At 38.7% G+C, this 26,925-nt stretch overlaps 1 protein-coding gene across 5 annotated transcripts in view; it reads right to left on the reverse strand.

The window, feature by feature from the left end:
- cacna2d1a (calcium channel, voltage-dependent, alpha 2/delta subunit 1a) overlaps positions 1-26,925 on the reverse strand; it is a 101,115-nt gene that overhangs the window by 53,342 nt on the left and 20,848 nt on the right. For 4 of the 5 annotated variants that reach the window (XM_082511813.1, XM_082511814.1, XM_082511815.1 and 1 more), the window contains exons 2-6: positions 25,605-25,686; positions 23,804-23,920; positions 7,593-7,652; positions 3,818-3,853; positions 3,026-3,191 (exon numbers count right to left, since the gene is read on the reverse strand). In XM_082511813.1, the coding sequence (XP_082367939.1) occupies positions 3,026-3,191; positions 3,818-3,853; positions 7,593-7,652; positions 23,804-23,920; positions 25,605-25,686 (461 nt within the window). Of the gene's footprint in view, positions 1-3,025; positions 3,192-3,817; positions 3,854-6,236; positions 6,278-7,592; positions 7,653-23,803; positions 23,921-25,604; positions 25,687-26,925 lie in introns of those variants that run through there. The other variant, XM_082511817.1, reaches the window with a different exon arrangement.

A 26,925-nucleotide genomic window follows, 5' to 3' on the forward strand; every position in this document is an offset into this window, starting at 1 on the left:
TGCATATGATGTGACACACACACATATGCACACAGCCCTCACACCCAAAGTGTTTCTTCCTCTCTTTCTCCTTACGACACACACACACACACACACACACACACACACACACATATGCACACAGCCCTCACACCCAAAGTGTTTCTTCCTCTCTTTCTCCTTACGACACACACACACACACACACACACACACACACACACACACACACACACATATGCACACAGCCCTCACACCCAAAGTGTTTCTTCCTCTCTTTCTCCTTACGACACACACACACACACACACACACACACACACACACACACACACACACACACACACACACACACAAACCTAGCCTTTTCTGGTAAGCATGCACACACACACACACGTAAACATGATAATGAATCCCAGTCTGACCACCCACATTGGAGCAGTGGGTGGAATGGATACCAATCAGTAAGACTAATGCAGAGGAGAAAGACGGTGGCGCATTTGTCTCCTCACAGCACACTATTAATATGCCTAATATAATAGAGCGAGGGATGGGGAAGAGAGGATAGAGTGATAGAGGGTGGGGTGAAGGGAATGAGAGCAAAGTACTGAGGAAGACAGAAAAAAACAGAGCTAAGAAGGTACACACAAAGGCATGAAAAAGGAACTAAAGCATAAAGTAAAGAGAAAGGAAAAAGAAAAAGAGGAAGTGATGGGAAGATGTAGCGGTTGTGGAGAAAGTCTACTGCAATTAAAGGGTCGGATGATGCATCGCTCCTTTAGCATCAGTATAGCCACAAGGACGCCAGCCTTGTCTAGACAAAGTCCCCTAATCAAGTTACCAATCCTTCCTCCATACAACGAGATAGAACATCGGGGCGTGGCTAAGTGTGTGTGTCTCCTCCTACACACACACGCACACCCAAAGACACACAGATATTGCCATAGCAACGCTGACAGTACTACCCAGAAGGAGAGGCAGCAATGTGGCAGCCTGTCCTTGGAGATAGAAAGCAACAGCACTAGCACAGCTTTATTACTGCGCTAACAGGGACTCTGCCCAGACCCCACCCTCCATCTCCTGCTCCTATAATGGTAAAAGTTATTTTTTTTTAGCTGTATTTTACTGAAAATCGCTGAAAATATTACCTTAAATGCAATCGGTAACGCAGTCTATTAGGTCAGGTTTTTAATTTAGAAACGAAAATTAACATTCACAGATTTGTACTTTTCCTCACCAGTTCTTTGCTGGTGTTAGTAACAACAACAGTGTGGAGTCAGTTCTATCTCAATTGAGAACCAGCCCACAATTCAACAGGTTTAAGGGCCATTGATTATGTAATACAATAAGCAGAGTTAGCAGAGTAGCTTTCAAGTCACACTAACATTAACATGAAAGTAATTTAGGGTTTTATGGTCCCGCTAGAAATAGACAGAAGGACAGACGCCCATGAATACTGTGATGAAGCAAAAAACAGTTGAACGAATCACACTAAGAACAATCCCCTCCTACCACGCAGGCCCCCTACCCTTCTCTGTCCTTTCATCGTCATAACTGCGGCTTGTAAAAATAACTGAGTGCATTTGCCCATTTGGCTATGACAAAAATGTCTGCACAGTCAGAGGCCCGTCACTGTGCACATTTATAGTCCAATATGTTGACTGACTCGCTGTATAAGGGCATTAAAGTCATGTGACTAAGTCCACCGAATTTAGCCACGGGCCCACAGAGAAGATCATCACTGGAATTGATAATGAATGTTTCTGCACCAACGCCTGGATTAGAAAAAGTTAGTTAAATGTTCTGATAAATGTTACTATCATGTGTAGTTTAATGTAGTTTGTAATGAAGTTGTGACACATTACTGTAACGTGATATGTTAAGCTGCAGTCAGTGATGAAGTGTGACTATGAAAAGCTTTTCTAAAGCTTGAACTGAAATAGTAGAGTTCATTCAGATTATTATGGTGAGGCAATTATGACCTTTAATTCACTGTTAGTTTCTCAAATTACAAGCTTCCCTTTATGTTGTCTGCCCTCTTAATTCTAAATGTCCTAATATAGTATATAGTTTCTATATCGCATATAATCTATATGCATGCATATCTACCAGCAAGGACATTTAATGCAAGTATTTCTATGCACATGTACGTACAGGCATGCTTATAGCTATATATTTGTGTGAACCAGTGTCCAGTCATTATACTCACACGGTAGATGCCCATTTTGTATTTGACACTGTAAGGTCCTAGTAGATCAAACGTCAGTTATATAGCTCTGAAAAAGTTTATAGCTAAACTTGTTACATTTAATTACAGCAAGCTAAATTTAGTATGATCAATGACCCGACCATTCTGTTTTCCGACTCTGTGCTGGGGGCTTCAAATTGGCCTGGGTAATCCTCTGGTGCACTTTTGAAGAAAGAATTCAAGTGTTTTGCAAATTTTGCAAAAATAGTGCCATGATTCGTCATGTAGAACGGCCACAATAAAATGACGTACAAGCAGAGTGCAACGGCCAGCGCAACACAAAATTTGGGGCCTTCGCTCTAGGCAGCGCATGCCGCGTCCTATGGGAAAGGGCCTTTAATCCGACGAATGATAAGAAGTGTGCTTTTGCATAGGCACACTTAATAATTCTATGGTGTGAACATTAGAGTAAATAAAGACCCTTGGACAAAGATACTAAAAGATTACTGATAAACATGGTCAAATAGCTGTGAACAGCTTCAGGCAAATACAAAGCATCCTGCCAAAGGCCAATATACAGACCTTCTATGCAACTGTTGAGAGGTCAGTGGGGCCATCGTGGACATGAGGGAAAGGAGCAGCTGGTGACCAGGGTAAAGTGGGAGCTACAGACTGCTGACCACTGGGAGGATGGCATTTGGGTTATATATAGACTGGAATGGTTTAGCCTTAACGTGGAACTGTCTACACAGTGCAGACAGCACTGGAAGGCTGAGGTCACATCCTGAGTACTGTAAATAGTACATATTGTGACGAAAGGTAAAGAGAGAGAGAGAAAGCGTGTGTGTTTTTTTTAACTTACACCCTTCATATATATCCGTTGGGATGTGGACGGCAGTTGTGTTGTAGGAGACGTCTCGTTTGAAGTCTGGGTCAAAACTGAAATCCTCGGGAATGTATGGGATCCTCTTCTTCTCCTTTCCATCTTTCTTCCCTTCTGTATCTGACTCGCTTTCTATCCCACTAAGCTACACATGAAAATAAAGAAGAATAGCAGAATTTGATATTTTAAAATCACATGGAAAACATTTTTGGCTTTATGTGTGTACACTGTAAAATTACTGCATAGTACGTGTAGTATCTTCATGTAATGGATAATGTATGCTAAATGTTATGCAGTGATAGATAAATGCCAGTATCTAGATAGAAGTAGATAGAAAGGGGAGAGTCAAACAGAGAGTGACATTAGTGTGCAGTGGGTGTGTGGTTGTTTCCCACTGGGGCTGTGGAGAGGAATTAGATGTCGAAATCTGTTTATCAAAGCAGACAAATGATGTCCAAGGCCAGGAGAGGCATTAAATGCGTGATGCACTAAACATGAACTGGCCCTAATCCATAAAAAAAAAACCCTGTCTCATAAACACAAGTCAAATATTAGTACAAGCACAAAACAGCTTTTGTGGCATGCACAAATTTGTACTAACAGAGATTTATTTGCATAAATTTTAAAGTGTTACAGTTCTTAAAGGCTACAATGAAAACTCAAATCAGTTTTTCCCCATTGTAACAATGCAACAATGCTGCTTGATGTGGATGGCTTGTAGGATTTTACTGGAGAATTGGCATCACATCAAATTGCTCAAGTTGTACTTACGCCGTCTTTGGCATTGTAGTAATTGATTTTCTCGACCTGCAAAAACACCAAAACAGGAAAATATCAATAACGCATGACAAGAAATACACAAACTCTTACACAAACAAAGCATCTAATGCTGGTCCAAATCTTAAAGGTGTTTTACCAAGATTACCCTCACAGATGGCCATGCTTAAAAGGGTGTGGTGTTTCCTTATTGCTCCCAGTCTTGCCACATTGTGCACTACCTGGAGTACACACTGGTATATGTCAGTGCAGTGTAAAACTAAGTGTACAAGCAGCTAACAAGTTGACCTGTCACTGACAGCAGCAGAAAGTGTGTATTTCAGTGACCAAAACAGAAAAGGTTTATCATCAGGAGAGCATGAATGTCCTAATTCTACACGTAGCACGAAGAGCGAAAGCTTTCAATTAAAAAATTAAGGTTCCTATCCTAATTCCTGTTACCACTGGGATTCCATTCTGCAACGATGGGTCACTGGAGGCTAATCACCAAATAGCTTAATAAAATTCTGTATCTCAATAAATCATGTTCAACCTCAAAAGAAAAAAGAAAAGAAAAGAAAAGAAACAGAAAGCAGATGAACAAAACTTAAAAAAAAAAAAAATGCTAAAGCTAGTCTCAAAAACCATAACAGGGCATCTGAATCTCTCAGTTTAACATTGCACCTGCTACTTTTCCCTGCAATCCAAGTGAGTTTGCGTCTGATACTGAGCAGCAGTGAAGTAAGTGGTGTTGTTTTGCTCTTACACTGCTGGGCTTGCTGTCGGTACATGGGCTAGCAGAGTGATAACAAGCTAGCCTAGCTGTTGACGTAAGAATGCCCCGGAGCCACAGAGATGGTTCACTGATTCCAACCACCTGCATACCACCTCTGAAGTGGCACGCCAACAGGACAGCAACTGCTCCTGCCACTAACACTGCTGTGTTAGCTTAAAGAGTTTGTAATTATCTCACACACAAGTGATTTAGCAGGGCAAACTGTGCCAAACACAAACATCTGCTCTCCATTTTTCTGCTTTGACTGCTCCAATATACCAGAAAACTTATGAGATCAACTATATATGCAATGTGTGCCACAACACACCCATACACACAAGTTAATAACAGCAGACTGTCTCATGATGTTTTGTGTCAGGTGACGTTAGTGCAGACAATTTGCACATTAAGGTCACACCATCATACCTCCCAAAGGAGAAAACTGTGCGTGTGCAAGAACACTTAATGTGTGAGACAGGCAAAGGAGATGAAGGGAGCGTAAGAACCAAAAAGTGAATACATACATAACAAACGTGTATGTTGTGTGTATGATCTATCTTATCTGAATATGCATATGCTTATTAATGTATTGCATCTCATTTCACACAGGTACACCTGCAGTTCATTTTTACATTTTTAAACACCAAATGACTCATTTAATGTGCTATCCACTTAGAAAAAACTTGAACATCATCTGTTCCCACCAGTTATGGTGCTTTCCATCACTACTTTCTGTCAACAGTCATAAAAGGCGACCTTTGTTTTCTCAGGTAGGTCGTAAAGCATTATATTTACATTTTAAGCAGCATAACATTTGGGACTTTAATCCTACTCTTACATGAAGTATATCAATGCGATAAGTGAATACCAAATGCAAACACAAACAACAGCAAAAGGATTAAAAATGATTATGATGCACTGACACATGCAAATGTGCTGTTCTTACTGCAGCTGGCACTGGCTTTCAAGTGTCAGCAGGAAGAGGTGTCCAGCATTACTGACCCAGTTATCAAAGGTGACAGACAGAGAAGACACAGGCACATACACACACAAACATACACCACTCACAATGCTCCACTTGCTATTTCAATAAATGTACTATTATCACATTAAGATGATATTTTTCATGTCTTAGTATGGTGGCAACAGTCATGGTAAAAGTACACTCTCTGTCAATTCTTTGCGCATCAGGACATATCGCACCATGTCATCATTTATTTAACAAAAATTAAGTAAAAAAGACGAAATGCAGAAGCAGTGTGTAAAAAGAATACACCTGGTCTGGAACATTTAGGTGTGTTATTGTAACAAAATGCCAAGAAGAAGCCATGAAGACATTTGCTTATAATGCACAGCACCTTGTTTGGTGAGAACCAAAGCTCATCAGCACAAACAGCTCATACCGACTGCCAAGCACGGGTGATGATTTGGGCAGTCACTAAGTCAACCATGAACTCCTCAGCATACCAAACTATTTCAGAGTCAAATGGCAATCTGTCCAGTGGCTTAAAGCTCGGCAGGACAATGATCCCAAGCAAAAGAATGGCTGAAAAACAAAAGAATCAAGGTGTTGCAATAGCCCAGTCAAAGCACAGACCTCATCTCATTTTAAAATGTTGGGACCTTAACAGAGTTGTGAATACATCTATGCCCACAAACCTCAATGAACTGAAGCAAACTTGTGATGAAGAGTAGACCAAAACTCCTCCACACAAAGTCATACAAAAAACGATTAATTTATAGCTTTAGCAACTTTAGCTGCTAATGCTAAAACTGCTAAAGTAGCTCTTAGCATCTATTGTGTATTTGGTGTTTCCACAGGATTCCTCTGCATTTTGGCTTCGTTTTTGTTAAATAGATAACAGCATGGTGTATTATGTGTTTTTGTTATGTTACTGGACTTGGTATAGACAAGATCATTTTTATTATGTCCTGAAAGGCACAAATCATAGAATTGACAGACAACTGACTGATTATACAATATGAAAACACACATCCTAAGTTATACTTTATAGTAATATTACAAATAATAGTCTTACTGAGTCCAAAGGGAAGACATGAATGATATACACAGAATCTGGACAGAGTATTATATTAACCTCTTGTTAATGCTAAAGAATCCTAAACACAGACAAGTACACTAAAGAGCCACAGGTTCACATAGGGATAAGCTGTTTCAGTTGAATTGGGCTGAGGTGTATGAAACTATCACCTTTTGTTTACCGCATAACAATTGCAATGCATGATGTTTGTACAGTGAATACATTTAGATGCAATAAACTGCATGACTCTTAGCTTTTATATTTTATATTTCTTTGGTTAATTTGTTCAAGAATCCCTGTCACATTATCTCCAGAATAATTACATTTGCTAGCCAAACATAAAGGGCGAAAAGGATATCGAACTCAGTGAGTAATATAATAAATAAATCAAAACCCAGAGATCCATATCTCGCTGTCTATTTTCAAAGCACAAGAAAGTATGCACGGCATTGAATAATCTTTAAATATAATGTTGAATAATGTTTAAGCTGATTTTTCCTCCAAATCTCCCCCACTATAAAACGTACAAAGAAGGTCATTTTTTATGTGTAAATCGGCTGGAGGAGATAAAATTTATCATTTCCGTTTATTATGAAAAAGTTAGATCTAAAACACTGGGCTTGCTTTCAGGCAAAGCAATTCAATGAGTAAACACTCTTCTTATTATATGCTGTAAGTAATACTAAGATTACTGTAGAGCAATCGCTGTGTGCGTGTGAGTGTGCACCTATTCATCATAACTACCTTGGTAGTTTCCGCCTGTTATGTAAAATGATAAAATTCAATCAATATAGTCATTATAGCCCTATTGTGATTGGAATTAGATTTTCCTTCCAATTATTATGATAAGGATTATGAATCACATGTCCCTGCACCTCCCCTACATATGGAGCTCATCGAACCACTTGATCTGTATGTAGACAGCCTTGTTAATGAACATATTAGATAGATCATGCCCTGGCTGCTCACTCACGTCGCTGTCGTCCTGCCACACGTGTTGCATCTGAAGCTTTTCTGCTTCTGTTGCCAGCCTCTAAAAGAAGACAGACAGAAGGAGAGTAGAAGAGAAAAACACATTATGTAAGACCATTTTAATATTATAAAAACCTCTGAATTCTTTTGACTCTAAGGCAGCAACGAAAAAACTACAACTAAGTCAGCTAGAGAAATGGTGATCATAAAAATTAAATGCAGCAGATTTCATATGATTCTTAGCCAGAGTGTATTTCAAGGGAAAATACCACATTTCCCTCGAATACCTTCAGGTATGAATTAGAACCATTGACACCGAGTTGTGCTAAAATTAGACACCCACCTTCCATCTTCTCCCGAGATCTGATCATAATGACTAGGTTAATGGGTTTATAATGGTCCCAGTTTTTAATCTGTACATGGTCCAGAAATTCACTGTATTATTAACTGCCCTTGGGAAATATGAAATCCAGCTCTTTCTGCTTTTGTGTATGTCGCTATGAGTTTCGTGTCACACCCACACACACACACACACACACACAAAATAGGCACGTAATCTGATGGGGGCAAAGGAGTAAATTAATTCACTGTATCAACCCACTCCTCTTCTCATTCCATAATATAATTTTGCAGTAAGATTAAACACGACAGTCGCAAGAATCAGCGAGGCAGCACAAAGTCTGACTGTGAATCCCAGGATGGGATATTAGTCACAGTGTTTGTGATGAAAAATCAAGCTTCAAACACGATTTAGGCACGATTTGGAATCACTTAAACAAAATTACTGAATATAACACCAGATAGCTAATATTCTTGTTGCCATACAATAAGATATATTACACAGAGCTGATCTTTTTATGTAAGGGACAAAAGTCTAACGGAAATCACAGATAATGAGACAAACTTTAAAGTCGCAACACATCATTTTAGCTATTTGGGAGAGTTGCCATTAGTTACCAAGTAAAACAAAAGCACTTGTTCTGTTATCGTTGAACAATTGGCCCCACATTTTCCTGGTGGTAGACAGAACTTCATATCAAAACACAAGTAAGAAGCATGAACATGCACCAAATATTGCACGTTACTGGAAAGCTAGAAAAAAAAAAGCCTCTGCTGATTTAAAATATCAATGTCCATAAAAAGAAAGAAAGAAAGAAATTAGATAAAACAAGCAGAAAGAGTAGCAGCTGCTCACATATTTGACTTCACATTACTAGTTATGCTTGTGCTCCGTACCCCATTATGCTTTCTGGAAGCTGAAAGCATCGCAAACCACGCTCTGGTTGTGTCTCATTAGGGGGAAATTTAGCAGCAGCTTTAAGAGATGGCGGGAGCAAAGGTGAAAACGCGCTACCGCTATGTCTGTGCAGTTATGGTAGGGGGGAAAAAAGGCTTCGGTATAGCTTTAATACACGGCATGTGGGCTACTTATAGGGAAAATATGTATACAACGTTCCTGGTAGCCACCTGCTCTGTCATTGCTCTGTTAGACAAGTTTTATGTTTATGACTCTCCACATGCACACAATCCCCCCCCCCCCCCCTTTTTTTTTTGAGGTATATGAGTCTTGGCAGTGGGGTCATTCTGGTCTTTTTATTTGCACATGCACAAACACACAGTGCCTTTGTAGATTTTGTTTCTAGTTGCCAGTGGCAACCAGGCTGCATGGACTTAATGGGAATATCCTGTCAGTTTCCAGTCAGGTCACTAATGGTGCAAAGACAAATCAGTTTGTGTGTCGTTTCTGTGGTCACAAACCCACAGATGGCCATTTACTGTGGAAGCACTCCCATTTTAGCTCCAAGCATTATCGAAAGAATGAAACATGATAAGAAGACAAGGGCTTTGTGTGCATTTCTGTTGTCCGCACAAAAGCAATTTGCAAAGCATTTTCATCACATTCACATCATGTAAGTCTAGATATCAGTCGCAGCAGGTGAATGAAACTCATTCCAGCATACCTGCTCACACGTTACTAAGAAAACATAGTGTTCAGTACTTAAACACATACAGAATGCAGCTGCTCAACTTAACCATACACAGATGTCCACGTAACAACACAACAATAATGTGGTTGCATACAGTAAGTTTGCACACGCTCATAAGTGGGGATATGACAGCATACAAAATTAACCAATCACGCAGATATTTCCTCACATTTATGGATTTGCATGTCACAGCATAACTATGGCATGCAAAGAGCTTACAAAATCATTAAAGGGATCTTATTCCTGAAAGGTATGAGACAGTCATCAACAATTGAAGAATTACTACATTTCCAAGTATGAACATTTCTCCAAAACTGAACTGAAACCAACAATACTGGTCAGGAAGCCAGACAACTACATGCATGACGTCATGCACGATCACAAGTTAGAGCTGAGGCTTTAATCAAAGTAGATGGAATTATAAACAGTTCCAAATACCACTCGGTTTTTATACAAAACCTTCAGGCATCTGCTAGAAAGCAGGCGATTATGATGAATTTTATCTTTCAGTAGAACAATGACACACAGCATATATCTGAATCAACATCCAAATCTGGCCTCACCAGAAGAAGATTAAAGTTTTGGAATGGCCCAGCCAGAGCCCAGACCTGAATCCCACTGAAAATCTGTGAAATGAGCTGAATAGGGCTGTGCACAGGAGAAGCCCTCACACTCTGACAGATTTTGAGCAATACTGCAAAGAAGAGTGGCCAAATTTTTGCCAAGTTAAGATGCGGCATGCTAATTCCTACCCAAAAAGACTGACTGCTATATCACAATCAAAAGATGCTCCAACAAAATAAAAAGGGTATGCATACTGATCTTATTCCTTCCACTGAAATATTTCTTTGTTTTTTAATTAAAAGCTATGGATTACAGAGAGATACCTTCTCACAGGCATTTGTATTTACTATCATTTTACTTGGTATTTCCCTGCAGGCGAGACCTGCTGACCTACCTTTGACTCCTTTCACCCAGTAGTTAAAGGTGCCAGGTTGAATTTCAAGCAGCTGTACACACACACAAACACATGGCACAGGAAAAGGCATTTATAAGGATCTCAGCAGCAGATCGGGAGGTGAAGGGGTCAAAAGTGCCCAGCAGTTTCTTCCACCTTGTAGCTTCTCTTTTATGTTGAATCCACAGCCTCGCAGTGCCTTTCTACTCCTTTAAGCAGTTAAAGGTTTTTTAGAATTTACTGCTCAAAGTGCAACATAAACACATGTCAAACAGTACATAAAATAAAAATGCAACACCAGTTATCTTACAATACATAATGAGAAGATGTTGAAATAAGGATTTGCTAACAAGCTGGCATAGAAATATACAATATGAGCAAATTTCTTTTAGCAAGACTAATGAGAACATTGTTGCGTTAGTGAGAAGATAATGAAAATGTAGTTTCATGCCTTAGAACCAAGTTACTTCAAGTTAGGGACCATCCACTTTTGTGGGACAGTCAAATACAGGTGAATTCATTAGGACAGACATGCTACTGAATATGAGTTTTACTGATATATGTGCCAAAATGCTAAATTCAAATTGGCGCTACGTCGCTGACATTTAGCAAATAAGAAAGAAAAAAATGTTTAACCAGCTTCAAGTGACCACTTCAGAACAGATCTTTCATAAATCCACTGAATACTTGGACACAGCCTGTGTACGCTTGCACGTGTTTTTCTTCTGCTCGGAGAAAATGAGTCATGTCTTCTGTAATTCCTTTAATCTCCTTCTGATGTCACTCGACGATGAGGCAAACTGAATGTGTTATGCTACAAAAATGTCATTTCTGAGGACCCAGAGCAATAAACACCCATGAACTATGTGAGCTATAAACATTATGGCATGTATAAACTGAGCTGGCCTCAAAAGAATGACAAATAATGTGTAACTTTGCCCAAAAACAACAACAACTAACTCCAAACAAGAACTCTGTAGATTTATAGTGTATATTTTCTATTTGTTTTAGTCAGGGTTGCTATCTTTAGCACACTGTTGGAGGATAAATGTGGAAGAAGCTCTCTACTGATCAATAACACCTCACATTATGTTTTAATGCAAGGATGATTTGCCTGATGGAGATGAGTCTTTATATGTCGTAGTAAGGGTGGAGTATAGAAAGCAATGGAAAGAGTTTAAAGCCGAAGAAAATTGATAAAATTACAGTTAATGTATGTAAACTCTTATAATCACTGAGTCCCTCACACATGCTCTCTCTTTTTTATCCTTTGTCTGTGATCTAAGAACACTGGATTAAATATTGTGCTCTGAAACTCCTGTGATTTTGTAAGCACCACACAGAGATGTACTGTGTAAACATGCTTGCTTTACTGACACACGCTCCTGGCAGCCTGATTAGAGCATCTAGTACTGCCAGGACAGCACACACACCTGCCATCTCACTGATGTGTAGGGAGGCACGGGAGAGCAGAGGAAACATGAGCATCTGCTGTTGTGACTGGCAGCACTTTAGTCAGATCTATCCTGCTCAGCCTGTAGGGAGCCAGGAGGAGAGTGGTGAGAAAAAAGTGGTGAGAGAGGACATACATTTGCACACATTGCGCACACACACACACACACACACACACACACACACACACACACACACACACACACACACACACACACACACTGGCACCAGAAGGAAAACAACTGTACAGTGAGTGCATGCAAGTTGACAAATTAACCCTATCTACACAACTCTGGTCTTTTAGAGAAGACATCACTCTCACCAACATACTAACTTAGCATGAAGTGACTTGTTAGAGACTGGTGCTGATCCACTGCTGTGCTGTGGTTTGACAGCTCATCTCTCCTGCAGCAAACTCTTCCAGCCGACCATGCTATCTGTGTGCCAGCTGGCTGCAAACAACTCCCAATTACAGCTGTACCCAGCTGGAAAGTTGATGTGACGGTTCTGCACATGGACACACCTACAGCCACTCACTGATTCGCTGTATGTTTCGAAAGAAAGGTTACCATTTTGATCGTCAGCGATTTGGCTTTACATATAACTATTTACGGATCACAACAAGAACTAGTTGAATGGTGCTTACTTTAGCTCTTTCCTGAAGCGTGACGGAGCAGAGGCAGTGTTTTTGATCGAAACACTCACACACTGTGATAGCTACTGTTGCTGATTCAATTAAAAAGCACAATTTGACCAATATAAAGCAATTTTTAAAAAACAACAACAACAAAAACAATGAAAACGGTCTTTTTCTGAGGCACTGCTATTGTTGCCTATATCTGAATGGGACTAAAGGTGACAGACAGAGGGAGATAGAGTTATAATGAACAAGAAATCAAATGTGCACTCCCCTCTGTATACATATACTGTATATCTGATAAGTTTCATGTAGGAAAACAGAGATGACAAACACAAAGCCGGAGCACTGCGACAGCTGGGCTGACAAAAGCAGCTAGACACACAAATACACACACAAGCACACACAGTCCAGGAAGTGGTGAATAATGAGTCACTAGTGGCCAAAATCTCTCTCTCTTTCTCACACACACACACACACACACACACACACACACACACGCACACACACACACACAAACACACACGTGCACTCTTTATCTCATTGAGTCAATATTTCAAATATTAATGCTCATTAAGAAAGACAGGATTATGTTTGCACAATATTGCATCATGTCATTTAAAGCCTCTTAAAATCCCTACTGTGTGAATTCCATACTGAAGCTGTAACATCAAATGAAATCTATTAAACTGCAATATGTTTTGCAAAAGTTCTGGAGCCAAACTATCTGTTTTGGATACTCTTTGCATATGTGTGTATGTTGTTGTTCACTTTATATGTTTTAGAGTCCTTGGGCATACATAGCATTACTCAGTGACTAAGGGCACAGTGTCCTGAGATTAACTGCAAGTATAGGAACTACAGTTGGGAATTGTCTGGCATTTTCCATTCATAACCATTCAGTGATTAAATGAAATGCTGTAATGACTGCAGATAATTAATCATATATTTCTAGAAGCTAATTGACATGTGATGATTTTTTGGAGGATTACTTTGTTACAACCAAACAAGCAACTTATGATCCAGAACAGAATTAGCAGACAAACTGAAGACAATTCACCTATGATGTGATGAAGTGCGTCCCATTATTGGATTTGTTAAGTATTTGGGCAAGAAACCTCTTTTATAGAGTCATTAAATTGACAGTGAAAACACATGAAAATTGCGTTGAATTATTATCCTTTTGAATGATTTGCTCAACATAGTTTACAAGATCTTTACATTTTCTTCAGCTATGTTTATATGGTGTCTGATTTCATATCAACTATGAGCTGCCTGACCCCCGAGGCAGTGAAGCGGCTATAAAAACACGAAATCAAGTCAGTGGATTCAGTAGTGTTTAATTTAAAAGTTCCTTTCTAAAATAATTTCTTGTTTTTCCTGAGAGGTGGTCTAATGCCTTTGCGAAATGCTGTAATTTGACACCAATATTTGCAGTTATCGCCTGTACGATATCAGCCAAATATAACGCCACTTTGCTCGTTTCAATTGTACAATTTCTAGAAGACTGTTTTGAAGTGTGATGATTTTTTTTTTTAAATATTTTGATTTAAAATATTTTCTCAGTTCACACAAATTCACAGTTTAAAAAGGGCTTACAAAGAGTTTTTTATATCATAGCATGATGACAATATACATTTTCATATTCAGAAGAGATTCTGAATCCACATCTCAGTTTTAGTGCACCTAAGGTGTGAAAAACACACTCAAAAATTATTCAAGTTAGTCACTCTATTTTTATTTTATTTCTGAAAATGCCAAAAAATATTATTTTTAAGTTTTGTTTATGTAAGTTACGTTTTATGTATATAAAGTGTTTGCTTGTATAAATATGGTTCAAAAATATGCAAAACTGTTACGTAGAAAACACCAAAAACATTCAAATAAATCGACATAGGTCCCCATGATAGTAGTGGGAATTCTTGAGGTTCTCTACATCTATTAGCATAAGATTTGAAAAAATCTGAGATTTCCCATAACTTTATTTTCATGTGTGTTCTCTGAGTACTGTCCAATGCCATGTTTGATTGTTTATTTTTGCCTTTCTTGCCTTGCTTCTCACAAGAGGCAATATTCTAACACAGAGGTGTCAAACTCCAGGCCTCGAGGGCCGGTGTCCTGCAGATTTTAGATAACACCCTGGGTCAACACACCTTAATTGAATGATTAGTTCCTAACCAGACCTCCTTAGAAATTCAAGACATGTGGAGGAGGTAATTTAGCCATTTGAATAAGCTGTGTTGGATCAAGGACACATCTAAAACCTGCAGGAAACCGGCTCTCGAGGCTTGGGGTTCCCCAACCCATTCACTATATAAATCAAAACCTTTAAGATCCTACTGCAATAAGCTTATTACTCAAAAAGGCCCACACTTGTGTAAGATTAAATTAGCATAATTAACCCGCCAATAATACATCAACAGCATGCGACATTCAGAAAATTTGTGTTTATTCAGCAATTTTGGGCTTTCACCAGCACTCAAGTGAAAGACAGCTGTTAGAAAATCAGTCATTATGCGATGTATCCTTTCTTCTCAGAAATGAATGTAACTCAGTACTTGAGCACAAATGGATAAACACTCATGTGAAACTGTACAAGCAAAACTGTTCTTATTTTATTGGACAACATCATTTAAAAAGAAACGTGTGAATGAGGAGTGCAATGACTGTCGTGTGTGTGTGTGTGTGTGTGTGTGTGTGTGTGTGTGTGTGTGTGTGCGCCTACCCTATGATTGGGACTCTAACAGCAGAGTTTAATGACTCACAGCATGTCATCCAGTGGAGGTTTAATAACGCACTTGCACACACTAGAGATCAGTGACTCCTCTGTAATTACGCACCGCTACATAACGCAACACTTAAAAGAGCTCTGTTTAAGTGCTTGCACTCATGCTCTCATCCTTCTTGGACAATTTAATGAACATGAATGCTCCTAGACAGCCAATTTTGTGTTTAATGCATGCATGTGGCAGATTAGGAGAGATGAGGGTACTTGAATGGCAGTTTTCTCATTTTGTTTGAACAGTGTGGAATGTTAACCGGGGTAACAAAAAGAAAGCAAGAGAGAAGTGATTCACTTAGGGAGTGAGGAATCTGTTTATGATGCCCATGTTGCTTAGCAACCAGGGTGTCATGGTTACCTGCCGCATCCATGGTCCAGGCACAGTGGAGAGCAAAAGCTCCCATGCGAGGGCAACACGAGAGACTAGAAACATTTTGTTCATTATCTCCCCACTAAAGCGTGAGCCGTCTTTCTCCTCTACAATTAAAAGTCAACTCAAACCTGCCTGACTGAAGGTAATGCCAACAGCCCACTCACAATTAAGGAAATGGGGTTTCTTATCGATGGAGAACCACTCTGAGAGTGATTTAAACCAGGGTTGGAGAACAACTGTTGTTTTTGTTTCCAAAATGGCCACCAATTGTGGCTCAGACTTTGGTGGGAAGCCAACGCCTTATGAATCTGCTGCCAAAGAGCTAATGCAATCCCAGGCCTGAAATAACCCTCACCAATCAATATTCAAATAGCCCAGGCCTGTCTGCGCTGTACCTTTGCACAGCCTTTTCCCCTCATAGTCTTACTTTCTCTTTTGGATGGTGAAACGATTTTTTTTTTGTCTTTTCCCTTTACTTTCCTTGAGAAATATTTGCAGACCAACAAAGACCATCCCTGAGCAAGTTCCTCAGTCTTTTTTTCATTCTCTTATTCCTTCACAACAACTTTTCTGCAAGCCAGTTTGCTCTCTCTCAGCAGTCTGTCTGTGGGAGATGGCAGGCTGCCATATCACCATAAGCAGGTGTTTTTGTCAACAAGCATCCCTCAAGGTGGGCACAAAGCAACAAGAGGAGTTCCTCGAGGGCACTCACAGAGAATAACCTTCCACTTATCCCAACAAGTCAGTCATCCCTGTTAAGTCTTAGGTCATCTTGAGACCATCCATCAGTTAAAGCTAATAATGGCAGCTAATCTAATACTTCTTGCTTTTTATCTCTGCTTTTGAAGTTGTGTAATCTTAAGTGCAGCTAAAGTTTTTAAATGTAAAATAAATTAATTTGTCCGTGGTTATCATCAGTGTTGGGTCATGGGTCATCTTTGACAAAGGGATTTTTTTTTTTGGCAGTGAATTCATATAGGAAAAAATATTTATCCATGGTTTCTACTGTGTAATAAAACAGAATACATCAGTTAGTTATTCACGATCACAAAAACATCTGCATGTCCAGATGTCACATTGCACACAGTATGAAAAATATTCAAATAAAACAATGTATTAAGCATTTAGTCTTAATATTGTGTTTAGATGGCAAGTTTCAACTATGTTTCCAGCATTCCTCAAAGTTTCAAACAAAATAGATAAATAAATATTCTGATACTAACACCTGCTTCCTGAACACATTTTAATGGAAAAACAGTGACAATAGCAAAAGCTATCATCTCAGCTTTTTTCTCATTAGGATAAGCTTTAAAAACGGCTTTTCAGCATATTTCGCTAATTGCTAATAGTTCAGCTTCAGTAACTCTGCCATTCTGGTTTGCAGCCACTTGTAAAATTCCTTCTTTTAATGAGAAATATCGAGAAAATTCTGCTGGTGTCACTGTGGGGAGTGAAATGATCTATTCCACTGGGAGAAGTTAACCACTGGCTCCATCAAAGAGTACTGGTTAAGAGGAAAGCTTCAATAATTGATGAAAACAGAGTCATAGGTGGCCTGAATATCAGAGGGAGGCTATCTGCTGTCAAGGTAGGTAAAAAAAGAAGTAATGAACAAAGGTGTGCATGCACAAAAAGTGTGCGATGTGCAGATAAATTCATAATAAACCATGTGCATGATAGATGTTCAGTAGGGAAATTACCTTAGTCTCGGGTCTTAGTTTGCTTTACACCCACCCAACCATTTCAATTCTCCACATTCATGTTTCAACTATAGACTTCTTATAAAACATGACATACTCTGAAAAGTAAATCCTATGGAGAGTTTGAAACTTTTACTCTTGATGAGATTATAGTCTCACTTAACAACTTACTTAATGTAGCATGATGTTTATTTTGTCATTACGGTCCTATTGGGAGTAAAACAGACATAAACGCATGTATGATTTATGATTTATAAAGTAAGATGGGCCTGCTTTGTGACAGACTATTCATCACTGTGTCTGAGATGGTGTGTAAGGTCAGGTCCACCCCTTGTTCGTCACGGTCAATTAAAAGAAAAAGAAAAAAAAAAGATGGCAAATGCTTCACATCCAAAATGTGATGTCTCAGTGGCTACATCCATTCTTTAGATACAGTCTATGACTGCAATGACGCTCTTCTTCTCAGAAAAGGTGGAAATACGCGGTCTTATTTAACATAGGGCAAATGTCGTATTTCAAAACACTTCTTGTTCAAACATAAAGATGTAAAGCTACTCATGAAGATGATTACAGACTGTTACAGTGTTGGGTAATAGATGCTACAGTAAAGACTTGTGCTATTAAAAAGTAGGCTGTTATTTTACCACAGCAGTGGGCAACTCATTTTTCCAAGGGGCCACATGAGTAACTGGGATTGTTGTGGAGGGTCAGACCAATAAGCTTATAAAGAGACTAAATTAATATTGAGCAGATTATTACAACAGTCTCAGTTTCTCATGTGGCTCCTTAGGAAGATCAGTTGTCCACCTGTGAGTTATAACCTTGCCTACGGAGAAAAATAACTTGTTAGAGTATGTTTGCATTACCAAATACCATAAAAGTTTCTTTGCATTTAGCTGGTGCATATTGGTTACAGAATCCTCAGAGGCTGTGAAGCCAACTGTACATTTATCTCTAAGTGTATTGACTTTAGCTCATTGAAGCAAGTTGATATTGACCACCTAACCAACATCAAGCTTATTAATTTCCCTTGGAGCAACATCTTTAGCTGAAATAAAACCTGGCCATTGTGGTTTGAGACCACTTCACTATCCAGAGCTCACTCGATACGTCATCAGCAGGCAGATCTATCTGCCAATATTTGCATTTTTAAACAGCCAACATATGAAAAGTTCAAATGTAAACAAGAGACTAATAAGAATAAGAGAAAAAAAACACCAAAAACACTAAAAACCAGCTGGGGTGACCCGAGTCTGGCAAAGCGTAAATAAATAATCTATGAATTGTTTTGAAATAAAACTAGACTCATTTTAAAATGCAACATATAATCAAAGAAAGATAACATAAATAAGCACAGATAACATGTTTTGTGCATTAAGGGGGAAAAAAATGAAGTTAAAAATCCTATATTGGTGAGGCTCTGCCACTTTCTTCCTTAACAGACCTTCTTAACATGGATGAGGTACTTGTTTTAGCAGCTGATGGACACTTGCAGCATCACCCTGGAAGAAATTAATGTGAACATCCACAATGTAAAACCTCAACTTCTGCTAAAACACTGGCTCACATGACTGACACAACCAGATGATTGGATACCTTCTACTTATATGCCAGTTAATCAGAAGAGAAAACATGGCAAATGCAGATTACCAAATCAAATAATGTTACTCAACTAGAAAAATGTTTAGTTTCAGGTAGTTATAGTTTTGTAATTTAACATAAATTCAACAGGGAAACTATTTTTGCTAGTTCTTTTTAACACACTGTAATGCGGAAGGATACCACATACTTCTATATTCAACAGGAAGATATATAAAAGGACAGATAGGGCTAACACAGGAGCAGAGGGCAAGGCTAAAATGGGAAATTGGGAATGAAAAGTGACACAGAATCAGGATGAAGTGATGGCAAAAGAATTTAGCAGGGTTTGAGGCGGAAGAAAGAACAGGGCTGGCATGAAAGATAAAATGTGTGATCACAGCAGAGAGTAAGAAAGAGGAAAAGGTCAAGAGAAAGCTGATTTTGGATAAGAAAAGGTAAGGATGGCGATGCACTTATGCATGTGAGAGCACGCAGATGGTCACAAGTGGAGCTTAGCCTGTGTGTGAAGCAGTGAAGCTAAGCCACAACAGCAGCTGCCTAAAGAATCTGAGTCATATAGAGATCAGGAAGAAAACCCTCTCATCTCGGCCATACACGCGCGCGCACACACACACACACACACACACACACACACACACACACACACACAGAGCTAAACATATCAATACCTTCCTCAAAAATAACCAAAAAAAAAAAAAATCTAGCTACCGTACAGTTGCTGTCGATGACAACTTTTCAGGATTTCTCTGTCAGTACCGTGGTGGTTTCTTTCCTGCTGGGAATTTCAGTTTCACTTTACATCCTTTTAAGAACGACACATACTGAATACAAAATACTGTGGCATGACATAAAAGAGGAAAATTCTTTGATCACCCATGAGCTGTAAAGAGACAAAACCATGTCCCCAGTCAGATCATCAGCACTTTGGAAACATTAACTTGGAACGGTTGAAACAGATGAGCAAAAAGTGATGTTTAAAAAAGGCAAATGTATATAGTCTGTACAATAAAAGAAAAAGATTGGAGCAAGATTGACTGTGTTCACTGACAATTGATATCAGTCACATATAAACTGAGGGACACGTATACAAAAGCAATTGGACATTTGCAAAGCACCGCCCAGGAGAGCAGTTTGGTCAGTGTAAAGAGAAATGCCACTGCTTAGTTCAGGCGCAGCATTGCCTAAACTTTACAATATACATGATTTTGGTTGGTTTTAAAAATTTACAGTTTAATACTGTCTCAGCTTTCAAATTTAAAAATCATGTGAATTACTCTAAGAAGTGGAAATATTCTTACTGCACCGTTTTGATCTTAAAGGGTCTGAATACCTGAATCTGATCACAAAATACCTGAAATTAAATCAGAATGACTCACGTGGAGTTGAAACCCTACTTTTACATATCTGTGTGTGTTTCCTCGTTTATTCCTGCATGTGCGTGGTTGTTTATAGCAGGGCTGTGTGTCAGTTTAATAGCTTTGAAGGTTCAAACTGTGCTGTGTGAACAAAGAAAGAGTGCTGCCTGTTGCTGAGATGCCAAGATCCATTAGGCTTCTAGTCTCTTGTTTAGGGCCTCAAAGGAAGTGTAGCATATAGAGCACTCATGGACTTCCTACCACTTCCTTATCATCTGTGTTTCTCAAAGATCAGACAATTCAGTTCTTTCCTTTCTCCCAGACAAAAAAAGCTCTGCTCCTTCACATGTTCAGTTATGATGTGCGCAATCAGCCTTTCAACAGAACAAAGACAGAGAAAAAGTGAGGACTTAAAGATAAAAACAAAAAGATATGAGGGATGATGATATGGGAAAAACGACAGAGGATAGTAAAGGAGTGTAAAGTCAGAGAGGAGTGCTTTTTACCTCATAGAGAGCTATTATATTAGCGTAGGCCAGGTCAAAACATTACAGATGCTTGACTTCGATTTCCATTCATTATTTAGCTAAGTAGTCCCTGTAACAATTTATGGTCCTTTAGATAAATTGACTGCCATAAAGTTGACTCCGTTCAACTTCATTACACAAAATACATCACCACCACAACCTATATTCTTCAATGCTAATGCACTGACATTAAAACAGGAGCATATGGTGTTTGTTTTTTTTTACACTTATATCATCTCTCTTTCATTTTTTGCTTCCAGCAAAGACTAAACAACTGGCACTAACTTCCACAGGTGAAACACACAGCAGATGGTGCTGATGAAATGTTAGAACACAGTCTGTAGTGCAACATCTATATTCCACTGTCATCAACTCACAGATAAGTCGTATTTAGTCTCCCCAGGTGTGAAGCAACAACACCGAAAGCTAATTGTCCCTAATCCCTTGACAATTATGAAGATGTAAGAAAAACAAAATGCCTGGCAGATATGATGGGTTAATCAATTAGATTGTAGCTATGGCAACAAGCTGTCAGCCTTAATTGGATATTCCGGGCCCTTTGAGTCAAATTGATCGAGGCTGGTAGCATCCCAAGGTCCTAATTTAGTTGGTGAGATACTGTTAAATGTAATTTAAAGGTACAGGGAAAGGTTGGATCAATTTCACATGCTGTCCTTTGAAAATAAAAAAAAACAAGTGTGTCCAAGAGAAAATAATAATACTGGTCAAGACCTCGGTTAAGTGAGCGTTATCATTTTTTTATACAGTACAAAATACAAAGCACAGCAAAGGCTATACAAATTTTGATCCAGGACAAATGCAGATGATAGAGGAATCATTAATGCATATCTATTGAGCATTGAGCTGCTTATGAAGCATTTCAAAACCACAGACTTCCAGAGAGTATCACAGCAGTGGTAGAGGAGCAATCAGAACCATATTAGAAAGCATTATGGCTGTTATCATCTTTTTTGCCCCCAAAATTCGAGAGTTGGAAAAAAAAAAGACGTTATAGAAGTGACAGAAGTTGCAGTTCCTCTAGGTGCCACTTGAGTCAATCCCAACAGACTCCTGCATTGAAGTACTTAACTTTAGAGCGAGTTTCACATTCTAATAACTCATCTCAGTTAGGGCGTGCCGGCTCTGACTGGCAGGAGACCAGATATAGTGAGGCCGATCAGGCCTTACTTCCACTATCCTGAATCATTAAACTGAACTTCAAGTTACTGTGAGTGCTCTTGGAGCCTTTTAGAGCGTTTTTAATGGATTATCTTACTAACAATATAGTTTGTTGTCTGGTAAAGGCCATCCGAGACGTTTGTGCTTCACTTTTATTCAATGATATTCTAGTATTTAGTCATCCAGGTCATGATAGTCTAAGAAGCTTGGAAAGTTTGGAAAGCTGTGCTGCCAGTGCAGTTTTGAGATCCCTTCCCAGATGCCTCAACCCCAACTCACATCGTGTGTCAGGTGACCTTAATAGATCACATGATAAGGCCAGGCAAGGTCTCACAATGGTTTCACCTGAAACCATTTTTACACCTTGGCTCCTAAGGGATAATCCAGACTAGGGTTTAAACACCATTTGGTTTTACTTCTCGAACGAGAGTAAAACATCTCCAAGAAACTTAAAGAAGTCCAGTTGCCTTCTTTCCAAACTCCTTAGACATTCTAGTATTTTACTAGTCTCCTACAAAGTAGATAATGTATGTGTATTTGTATTGGAACTGTTTTGTTTAGGAATGTAGCATGCTAACTAAGATAGCAAGTACTAGCCGATAATGTAGCACGCCACCCTTCCATCCATGTAACGTAACTCTCAAAGGTCCAGCATAACTTCTGTCATGCTTGGGAATAGAGTCCAAGAACATTGGGTAAGGTCATGGCAGCTATGTTCATCTTTTATACTGTCTATGTTTTTTTGTTTGTTTGTTTTGTTGTGTTTTTCCTGAGCCACAATTGACCATATTTAGACAAGAAAGTAAAGTTTTCAACTATTTCTTGCTAGTCTGGTTAGTATGTGGATATAAATTGTATAGATGCATCTGAGATCACTCCACTAATATAGCAACTTGTAAAAACACTTTAACATGCTGCAGAATTGACACAGTCAAACATTATATATGAGATAAGTGAATTTTAAATGCTTCACAAGACAAAAATACAATGAAAAGGTCCACTTCAATAACTGGCAAACGAACCCTAGCAACAGTTAGGTCTAAGATGTATAACAGTTTAAATAGATGAGTTTTATTAAAAAGTCAAACTAATTACTATCATGGACTGAAAAATGCTTTTGTGCTTCTTTTTTTTTCCTCTTCCAAGGCCTCTGAATTGTCCTCGCAGCCTTTCAATAACCTGCGTGAGGTGAACACGGTTCAGGAACACTTCTGTCTGTTGGGCTCAGACAAATGAGCCATAAAACCAGCCAGTATAGGTTAGGTATGAGGGCAGAACAGGCATCAGAAGTCAGAAAGACAAAGCTTTTCTCAAAGTTGAAACTAAACAGGGTCATTCGTGACCGTGTACCAACACAGACTGCTAACTCTGAATCAAGTATTGTGGGTGGAGGATGTTTGATTATAATAGATCAGCTGTGATGTTGTTCCAGAGGCTGTCCCAAAGAGAAATGAAGATAAACAGACTGTTTCTGTGTGTTTTCCTGGGCCGCTGTGCAAGAAGTCAAGCTGTACCTAATTTTGCAAACAGTGTACATTTTGCATTTTATGATTCCATCTTAAGAATTATGTCACCATGACAAAAGACGCAAGGGAAAACCTTCTCTTCCACTTAACTGATTTCCTATAAATTGCCAAAAGATCATAAGATTAAACTTACCTTTAGGGCTTCGGAGCGGTTAGCCAGCAGTCTCTCTATGTTCCCAGCAGCCGTTGCCACCAGCTCCTGCGCATTGTTGGACTCCACTCTGAAGTGCTTTCTGTGTTTATGATATATCTAAGACAATCACAATAAAAATTCTGGGTCAGAAACAACGTAACATCTGTCTATTTTCTATTCACAGACAGATGTAGTGTAACTAAAATTAAGAACGTTACTCTGCATTATTGCCCATCTTCTATATTTCATCAGCCTCACTGACCAAAGCACAGTGATTTAGAAAAGAAAAAAGCCTTATGTAACTGTACCATTTACTCTGCTATGGAATATGTCCCAGCAAGAGTAATAAAAAAGCACAAATGCCAAACAGCCAATTATTTAGAAGCCTAAAGAGATTTCACTGTCCAACATTCAAAACACAGAGCTGAGGCATGTTCATGTAGGCACTCAGTGAAAGACTGGTATTAAAAATGATACTATTAAATGTTTGATTCGGATTGTACTAATACATTGTTTTATATTTGGAATTTGTGTATGTATAAATACATTTGAATTGAACATATTAATGCTAGTGATTACTATAGCTTTGGGGTGTTTTGAAAGCTGAAAATGAAATTTCCGCACTCGTGTGCATAAGCTGATACCAGCATTTGAGGTTGTAATTTACATGAGTCAGCATAACTGTTCAGGCAGCATTGTAACACCCCTTTTCAACTCCCCCCGTTTTGCACATTAATCTCATTCAGCTGCCCATAAGACTTCCAAATACATTTAATTCTTGTTTGGAGTGATACGCCATCCCAGAACATCAAATGAAAATAGGTTTTGTAATGATTTTTGCCATGTTTTAAGGCTGAATGCTTTTATTCTCAAATGGATCCAAAGTAGCACATGCATTATATCAATCAATGTGGATCTAAAAAGCTTCTTCTCCTTCTCATATGTTTGTGTTTTTGAGTGTTTAAGTGTCTGCGTGTGTGTAGGAGCTGTAGCTATCACAGTAGAGAAGTGAAGTTAATCTCATGTGAGTGTGTACAGTGTGCTGGTGAAATGAAATGATGCAGATGCAGCGTTATGTCTAATGAGAGACTACTATATGAAGACTGGTGATGTGTTGTGACACCTGAGGTCGTGCAGAGAGAGCTAATGAGACTAGGAGTATTAAGTGACAGAAATTACACATAATATTTTGTTCTCGTCCTGTAAATATGGATTTGAATAGATATAAATTTATTTATAGAAATCGTTTGTGCACAGTTGGTGCAAACTGTAAAAACAATAACGATTTATTAAGCACAGTGTCAGTACTGGTATTTGGGGTGTATGATAGGTATATGATACCTATGTGTGAGACATGAAAAACTTCAGTTTTGTTAGATATTTATTAGTCTGGGTTAACCCCCATTCAATCTATATTGTGGGATGAACATAGTAGCTATGGCACAAGATTTTCAGAAAATTTGGCCTTGACTTTGAGGTTGAGATCACTGAGATTTGAACTCATCTGAGATGTTTAGTAGATACAAGTATTGTATGAATTTGAAAATGTATTTGTCGCTTTGTTCTTGAGTCACTGCATTCACAAACGTATGTGTCGCCTCCATCACCCATCAAAAAAAGCAGGCAGAGAATTAGTAGGACTCTTTGTGTTGGCTGTGTGGATGCTCTTAAATCTTTGCTCTGATCAAAAACATCAACCAAGAGCGTTGCACCCCTTTATCCACAAATAAGGAGAACTCACTCATATTTCAGTTCACATTTGAAATCTTACTTGGCGTATATGCATGACAGGCAGTCTTACCTCTATTAGGTCCTGCATGCCAGTGGCTGTGTCTGTTAAAGCGATCAAATCTTTTTGCATTTGGTCCACCCATTCCTTTATCCTGTGAACAGAAAAAGAAAGTAGCTGATCATTCCTTGGCTAATAGAAAGTCTAAAAAAATTTTTATTCATTTTGAATGCAGCCATTGCAATCATATGACCTAAGCTGGCCTTTATTGTGTACTATATCAATACCTATGCTAGATTATCTATATAGATCCACTGGAGGGGAAGCGTGATATAATAAGTGTTAGACAAGATAATGCATTACTCTACTCCACAAGAGCTGTGCATTAAGGCAAGACCTATTCAAAGTTGGCAGCATGAGAGTATCACATCCTCAGGGGTGAGATGCTGGTTAATGTATTCTTCTGATGTGAAAAAGGACAGAAAGAGAAGAAAGACATAAAAGAGCAAGACAGAGACAGATGAGCATTTATTAGGCTTTAGATTTATGTAACTTCAAAACACATCAGAACACATCTGAGATTTCGTTGTTCAATTCGAAAATAAATTATTCATTTTATTATTTACTTATTTATCAGCCTTGTTGCATTTTAACACATCAGTACAGTCAGTAATATGCTATGAGATCTACTTTAAGTGATGCCTTCTTTGTCCATGAATTCAGTATGTCTAAACAGTTGGAAGGAAAATGAATGCCCTCCAAGATAGCTATCACCATTTTAAAGTTACTGGTTTCTTGGTTTCCATTAGAGCAACAGCTGCTAGTCGCTGATAGCAGATAATGATAGAGGGTCAGCACACATGACTAGAATAGAATAGAATAGTCCTTTATTGTCATTGTACATGTACATGTTCACACATCCTAATGAATTAATTTAAAAATAAGACAATATGCTATAATCACCTGGAAGCAGCCTTCAAGATGATTTAGATTTTACTTGTAGGATTTATGACTGCATGGACTCAATGCTTCGGTCAAAGCAAGGTTCACTGAGCACATTAAGCAGAGTTTGTGAGCCCAGCTGTCCATAAGGAAGAAGGGGTGGGGCATAGCAACAGGTGACTAATGGGGAAACCGTGAGCATGTGTGGATGTGTGGATGTGTGTACTGTAGCTGTGCTCTATAAAGTAGACTTATTGGTCCATTTTTTTCAACAAGAGTTAAACTTAGTCTTGAACAGCTACACAAAATGTCATCTTCAAAGCATGATTTCACTCATAATTATTTATCCTTTGGAAAAATTATCACTTTTTTTAGTGAACAGTATATTTGAATTAAATCTAAGTGTGAAGCATTGAAAGTTGCAGGGTGAGTTTAGAGCTTTTTTTGTGTA

Source organism: Aulonocara stuartgranti (assembly GCF_965226115.1).
Source record: "Aulonocara stuartgranti genome assembly, chromosome: 17".
Taxonomy (NCBI): domain Eukaryota; kingdom Metazoa; phylum Chordata; class Actinopteri; order Cichliformes; family Cichlidae; genus Aulonocara; species Aulonocara stuartgranti.